This window comes from Narcine bancroftii, chromosome 8 (genome assembly GCF_036971445.1).
Source record: "Narcine bancroftii isolate sNarBan1 chromosome 8, sNarBan1.hap1, whole genome shotgun sequence".
NCBI classification, from domain to species: Eukaryota; Metazoa; Chordata; class Chondrichthyes; order Torpediniformes; family Narcinidae; genus Narcine; species Narcine bancroftii.
In genome coordinates, this window is record NC_091476.1 from 102,067,413 (window position 1) to 102,075,324 (window position 7,912).

The 7,912-nt window shown below is 39.1% G+C and overlaps 1 protein-coding gene across 1 annotated transcript in view; it reads left to right on the forward strand.

Moving 5' to 3' along the window:
- grik4 (glutamate receptor, ionotropic, kainate 4) overlaps nt 1-7,912 on the forward strand; it is a 118,423-nt gene that overhangs the window by 90,811 nt on the left and 19,700 nt on the right. Inside the window, exon 13 of the mRNA XM_069894594.1 lies at nt 627-740. Coding sequence (XP_069750695.1) covers nt 627-740 — 114 coding nt within the window. The remainder of the gene's footprint in view (nt 1-626; nt 741-7,912) is intronic.

Consider the following 7,912-nt stretch of genomic DNA (forward strand, 5'->3'; position numbering starts at 1 on the left):
CGAATGGGTATTTGTGTGTGTGAGAGAGAGAAACTAATGGGTATTTGTGTGTGTGAGAGAGAGAGAGAAACGGGTATTTGTGTGTGTGTGTGAGAGAGAGAAACTAATGGGTATTTGTGTATGTGTGTGAAAGAGAAACTAATGGGTATTTGTGTGTGTGTGTCTGTGAGAGAGAAACTAATGGGTATTTGTGTGTATGTGAGAGAGAGAGAGAGAAACTAATGAGTGTGTGTATGAGAGAGAGAGAAACTAATGGGTATTTGTGTGTGTGAGAGAGAGAGAGAGAAACGGGTATTTGTGTGTGTGTGTGAGAGAGAGAAACTAATGGGTATTTGTGTATGTGTGTGAAAGAGAAACTAATGGGTATTTGTGTGTGTGTGTCTGTGAGAGAGAAACTAATGGGTATTTGTGTGTATGTGAGAGAGAGAGAGAGAAACTAATGAGTGTGTGTATGAGAGAGAGAGAAACTAACAGGTATTTGTGTGTGTGTGTGAGAGAGAAATTAATGGGGGGTGTGTGTGTGTGTGTGTGTGAGAGAGAAACTAATGGTATTTGTGTGTGTGTTTCTAATGAATGAGAAACAGTTTTCTGTCCTGATAATCTGTCTGTTATACTTGTATTTGTAGAAAGCTGATCTGGCAGTAGCAGGTTTAACCATCACAGCTGAACGTGAGAAGGTCATTGATTTCTCCAAACCATTTATGACTCTTGGAATTAGTATCCTCTACCGAGTTCAAATGGTAAGAGACCAACCATCCTGTCACATCCTACTACAAGGCAGTAAAATATATGTCTGTTTGTCTTTACATACTTTCTCATGAAGTTCAGGTACTGTATTGGTCTGTACTCCAATGCAGACTGAGTGAGTTTGTACCTTTTGAATGAGGGATGAAGGAGAAGGCCATCTTCCCTCTCTCATGTACATAAATATTTCATGGTTCTTATCAAAAAGCTGGAGCATTTTCATTTCTTTACTAGAGTAGACCTCTATAGATAACAAAGAGTGGAAAGAATTTCTAATTCTGTGAAAAAGTGTTCTTGGTTTGTACAGTTCCAGGCTCAGCTCTGGGAGAATATGGCAAAGGCACCATTTAATTGGAGAAACATTTGGGGAACAATGATCATAACATCACCAAGTTTCAAATAAATATGCAGAATTCAAATATGAAAATACTTATCTGGGGGAGGAGAAGGTAGGTCTCAGTGTTGACTTGGCCCTGCTGGATTGGCATCAAAAGTGCAGATAACACTGAGCAACAATAATATGGCAGAGGCTGATCACATTTCCATCAAGAGGTGAGGAAAATGATTAAAAACATCTCTTTGATGACTAAAGATCAAAAATGAGCATGATAACCTGTTTTCTGAGTGCTATCAGTGAGTCCTTCAAAATAGTGACTGTGATGAACTTGTACACTTATTGGGCTAATTGTTTAGCTCACAGAATTGAAGCAAGGAGCTAATTGTGTCAAGATGAGTGCAGTGTGTCTTTCATGCTAAATTTGCAATTTGCTTAAAAAATAACATTCTCACTTAATCCTCCACAAGCTAAAAGCATATTTAGCAGCAGAAGTTGTCTCTTCTACTCATCCACTTCACATCCATCATGACTACCTTAAATTGATAATTTGTTACTACAATTTTGCCACTGGTTCATTTTTTTTTATATAGTTATTTTAATTCCCTATAGTTGTTTAAAGTTCCAAAAATTTACAAATGGCTATCAAGATAAATGAAGACAGAAACTTTAATACACCCTATTTCTTCCATGCTCAGCCATGGCTCTGGCTTGGATTGGCTGTGGTTGAGTCGGATTTTAATTTTATACCCAAGATAAATTCACTAGTTTCACACAAAGCCACAAGAGAGGCTTGTGACATGGCAATGTATGTAGGAAACATGAGCTTTGCATTGTGATCTCTGGAACTCCCAAGTTATTGGTTAAAATGGTGAAGCTTCATTTGTAAGGCAATGAGTCCAAGGCTCTGAAAACTGAAGGCACATTGCATCTTCAAATGAGCAAACCAAAGCAGTCAATTACATTTCATTTCCTTGTGCTAGAGAACAGCAGGTAAGGAGAAGACATGTTTTAACTGGGATTGCAGACTCACCCTGCATTTAGATTCCCCCACTGAGCATGCATTTCAAGTCCAAATGAAATTCCTACCACCGTATTGCCCACAGTGCAAAAATAAAAGCCAATCACAAAATTCCACACCAAGTTGATAAATTGTAGCATTCCATTGAATCATTCTGAATGTACAGGTCATCTAGTCGCCCTTGTATCTGTCCAAGAGCTCCAACACTTTCACCCCAGTGCTGAACTGTACCTACAGGAAGGACCCTGGCTTTCAGTGGAGGAACATCCAAATTGCCTTTCTGGGTATCTTGAACAATCACTTGGTCTTGAAGGCCCACAATCATTTTTTCTTCATGAGTGGAAGCAGTCAAATGAATTGGCGGGCAGTTCCAAAGGCCAACCCAGTAATAACTTGCCTCTCTTGGAGCTATTGCCAATAATGCCAGGTCAGAGAACAAGGCTGCTTGACAATCTACATATGCTACTGTTACCAACACCCTAAATGCAGTCATTTGTACTTACATGGCAATAAACAGTCATGGGGGGGCCTGCTGGTTATAATGGAAGCTGCACGATTTGCCATCAGATACAAGAGATCACAAAGAATCATCCACAATTACTCATGGTACATTTACACAAATCTGCTTTTCTACTTTTGGTCACTCGATACTGCCTGAGCTAGAATCCTGAAAGCTTTGCACCTTTCTGACCAGGTTCAAGGTGGAATAGGTGTTTGATATTGAATGCATGCTTTCAGACAGGCTTCCAAAACCATCATACATTTAACTCTGCATTCTCATTTCAAGTTCAAGTTCATTTATCACCCATTTGTACGAGTGCACCTGACAAAACAGCATTCTGCGGTGCTCAGGGCAACATACTGCAAACACACATCCAGACATAAAAACAATACACAGCACATATATAAAAATATTAAATTAATATTATTGTTAAATAAATAGTTGAGTCACAGAGGGTTGCATGTATCAATCTCACTGCCAGTGGGAAGCTGTTTCTCAGCCTGGTGGTTCTGGCTCTGATAGCCTGACTTATTGAAATCCTCATCAGAAGTTTCTAACATTAAGCTATAGTGTAGGCTTATCATCTGTCAAACAGGTTTTGGTGCAATTTGTGTATGTTGGCTGATTGTGTAGATCAATCTCTAGGCCAGCCACCAAATTTCATGCAATTCTGGAATCAAAGATGAGCAGAGTTCTTGAAACTGAATGACAATATGTTTCATCATTACTGAGAACAAGGTACCACGTTTGGGCTCATACACAATTATTAAAGCACAGAAACAGGCCCTTCTAGTCTGTCCCAAACTATTTTTCTGCATAATCCTCCTGACCTGCACCCAATCCATTGATGTTCATACCTCTCCCATCCATGTCCAAATTCTTCTTAAATGTTAAAATTGAGCCTGCATTCACCACTTCAACTGGCAGCTCATTCCACACTCCCACCACTTTCTGTGTGAAGAAGTTCCACCTCATGTTCCCCTAAACTTTTCCCCTTTCACCCTTAACCCATGTCCTCTGGTTTGCATCTCACCTACTTTCAGTGGAAAAATCCTACCTGTGTTTACTCTGTCTGTACCCCTCATAATTGTAAATACGTCTATCAAATATCCCTTCATTCTTCTAACCTTTCCCTGTCACTCAGTTTCTGAAGTTCTGGCAACATCCCAGTAAATCTCTGCACTTTTTCAGTCTTATTGATATCTTTCCTGTAGTTTGGTGACCAAAACAGCACACAATACTTCAAATTTGGCCTCACCAATGCCTTATACAACTTTACCATAACATCTCAACTCCTGCACTCAATACTTTGATTTGTGAAGGCCAATATGCCAAAAGCTTTCTTTACAACCCTATCTACCTGCGATGCCACTTTCAAGAAATTAGATATCTGTATTCCCATATCCCTCTGTTATACTGCACTATTTCCATGATTTCTCCTTTTGGCCACTCAATACTGCCTGAGCAAAAATCCTGAAAACTTTGCATCTTTCTGACCTTGAGCAAACTGAGTGGCATCTGTATCTACTCCCTAATCCTTTCTCCACTCCCTCAACCAACCATCCTTCTCTTTCTTATAAACAATGTGGGCAAGGTCCATTTTGTAATCGTTGTGCACAATAGAATTTCACAAATGGATGCCTTACACTGAGCTGCTTTAACATACTACTTTGGGCATCATGAATATCTAGCCCATATATTCTTTAAATGAATTCTCCTGGTAAAATTTATGAAGTGTGTCACATTCAGAATATTCCCATTTTTTTATTACTTTTGCTGTTTCAGTTAATGAAACTGTTTTAGTCTGATTTTCTATATTCAAAAGAAAATTAACTTTTATTATGCCACTTATTTCCATGTCAAATTAATGTGAAAAAATTCAGTGGTGGTTGGAAGGAAACTGACCAAACATGAAACATCTGCAATAATTCTGCATGAATGCATTAATTCCACATGTCTGAACCACAGGAGAGATCAATGCTGTACAATAGTGGCTCCATGCCAAATATAATGTGTAGTCCAGGATGAAGTAGAAACAATGTAGGAACATTTCAAGAAAGTACAGGACAATCTTATGGTCTGGCACCAGAAGATATTCAGCAAACATTCAGAAGATATTTTACAACCTGTCAAATAATATAACGGCAAAGAAGCCATGTTACTGAGTTGAAAAGGTCTGGAGCAGGGCATTAGCTAGCCAGTGGATCTATGGTGAACCTGAAACTAGCTGTGTCCCAGAATTTCTATGCACGTACCTACATAGATTACATTTCACTGCATTGGGTCCAGATTGTTCTCAGTTGTTGGGACCAGATACGGAACCAACACCCTCATTCATTAGAATGACGTAGCTTTTCAATTAAAAGATAAGGTTGATATATTCTTTGTTAATTTTGTTTCAATTTATAATTATGATTGAATTAACAATTTTGCAAGTTTTTAGACTTTTTTTTACAATTTACAAATATCTCTTTCAGGGATATTTGAAAGTAATACTGACGAGCACAACTCATCAGCAGTGTGTTGGGAATAGGGTGGCTACAAACATTTTGTATGAATGTGGGACTAGTGCAGACAATAGTCCCAAGATATGGGTTGGAAGTAGGGTGACCTGCCCCGATGTACCAGTTATGTGGAAAAATACATAGAAAATTAGCTGAGTTGCTCAAAATTGAATCAAGTTTACCTTGCTGATCCTTTTGTCATTATTTTTATAGTAAGAAGTCACAGTAAAGGAATCCGATTAAATGACTAGCAAGGTCAACTCTGGCAGAGAAATAGGAAAGGGGTTGAAGCTGTAGAGAAGCACATTCATTCTATGGTCAAACTGTTCATCATCGTCATAACTTGCTCAAAGCTGCACAATTTACATTAATGTTTGCATACACAATCAGCACATGCTGAATAATTCATGGAATGTGAATACAACATTTAAATAGATATGCATTTATCTGACCACGATTCCGCTTTCCATTTCTTCACTTGATAATGCAGATGAAATATCATCATTATTTTGTAGCAGAGCAAAACACATTGAGCAACAAGTGTTTCATGTCTTACCTGTCATGATTTAATGCAGACACTGATAGGTTAGAATTATTACTGGGTAGTGATGAATATACTGAGAATTCAGGACATGCAAAGGTTTATAGAACCATAGAACTTTTCAGCACAGAACCAAGACAGACAGTCTTGAGCCAGTCTCCAGCAGTCCACAGAATGGTTTGATTCCCTTGATCACAGTCACCAGCAGCCTGCAGCCTATATAGATTCCTTGCCTCAATTCACCAGCAGCCCGCCGCCTGTGTGTTCTTCAGCCTCAGAACCCCTCACTGGTCACCGGCCAGTAGATTGCCTCTTCCGCTTCTCAAATGGGGGTTGGTCTCCCCATTTTCTGGCTCCCTGCACCAGTCCTCCACTTTCCTGGAGTCTGCAAGACCTTGTGGCTGCTGCCAATCATAGGCGCTGCCATCTTGGACCCAGGCACCATGGGATTTTAAAAATAAACCAGGCCCTTCTAGTCTATGCCAAACTATTATTCTGCTTCATTCCACTGACCTGCACCCAGATAAATCCCTCCATAAAGTTTCTTAAATGTCAAAATTGAGCCTGCATTTACCAATTCAGCTAGCAGCTCGTTCCGCACTCTCACCACTCTTTGCGTGAAGTTCTCCCAAATGCCCTCTTCAACTTTTCCCCTTTCACCCTTCATTCGTGTCCTTTAGATGTTTTTTTTAAATCTCTCATATCTTTCCTAGATTTAGAAGGTGGTAAGTAGAATAATTTACACGTTGCAGAAAGTCACAATGCCCATGAAATAGTTCAGTTTTTTTTAAACTCATGCATGGTCCAGATAAGATTCAGAAAAATCATTCTGTCACTGTTTGCTACCACCCTATTAGGCAGATACTGCTAATTAACGCTTACATATTTTCCAGTGCTATGCCATCAGATTCCTGGTCTGGAGCCCATGGCTTATAGATATGATCTTCACACCCTCTAGCTCTTCATCATTTTCCTTGTCTTCACTACTATTAACCAGGAAGAAATTCTGCTTCTGCCCTTATCATCGTGCCCAATTACTTAGATGGTTTAGCAGAACAAAAATGGCACCAGCTAAGTAAGGGTGGGTATAAATCATTTGGAATTAAGGAAACAGAATGGGAATAAAGCTTGTGGGCTTGGTGTTGCTTCTCAGCAAACCATAGCAAATGTAAAATTGTGTATCCTCCAATATACTGCCAGCACCTTCACCCAGATCCTCCAGTAGGTGTTCTCCACCAAATATCTGGCTGGCTCTCTAATGACCTACCTCATGGCCATTACACATGTTTCTATTGTGTCAGTGTTGACTGAACAATGATTGCTAATTGAGTTTCCTTCATAAGACAGCTGATGTACTAAAGTAGAGGAATGGACTTAAAAGTTCTCAAAAAGCAGTAGGTATTTGTGTTGAAAGAAGGCAGTCGACAGAGAGAACAAGCAGGAGGATAAACATTGGCTATGTTAATGAACATTTGAAGCTGGCCTCGAATCCCATGTTCCTGTGTCCCAAACATCCTCATATTGTTCTCTTTATTTGCTCAAGATTGAACCATCTGCAGTTTCTTGTATCTCATTCTTTGCATGATGTTTCCTCATTCTTTTCCATCACTTGGTTGGCTTAGTGAGGCTATGCAGTTGGGTTTGTCTAAATGCAAAGAATGATGACAACAGGCAATGTCCTATTGAACACTGAGGGAAGCTGAATCAATAACTGGATAAATTATTGCTGAAAACAAGTTCTTTAAATCTATCCAAGGGGAATAAGAGTTCTTTTAGCTTTAGAACCGAGTAACTGGTTAGTTTACTAGACAGATGTCTGTAAACCTCCACAAGGTGTTTGAATCCCAGGACAACATATGTAGACTTTAAATTCATGCAATCAAGTAAATCTGGAATATTGTAACAGCAGTTATCATGAAACTACCAAATTGTTGTAAAAATCCAGATGGTTCACTAATCTCCTTAGCTGTCTGGTTCATTAATCTCCTTGCCCGTCTGGCCCATGTAGCTTTGGACCTACCAATATTATTGATGCTCAACTCAAGAGGCAATTAGGGATGGTCAATCAATTCTGGTCATCCCAGCAGTTCTTATATCTTCTGAAGGAATAAGTATAAAAGAATGAAGTGCAACTCAGATTCCTCCTCAAGGCACTTCTAAAACACACAAAGTTTGAAAAAACATCAGCCATTGGTTCAGGTAAATTTGCATAAAATAGTTTTTTTGTGTGTTTGATAAGAATGTGACAAGTAGAAATGTAGAAATT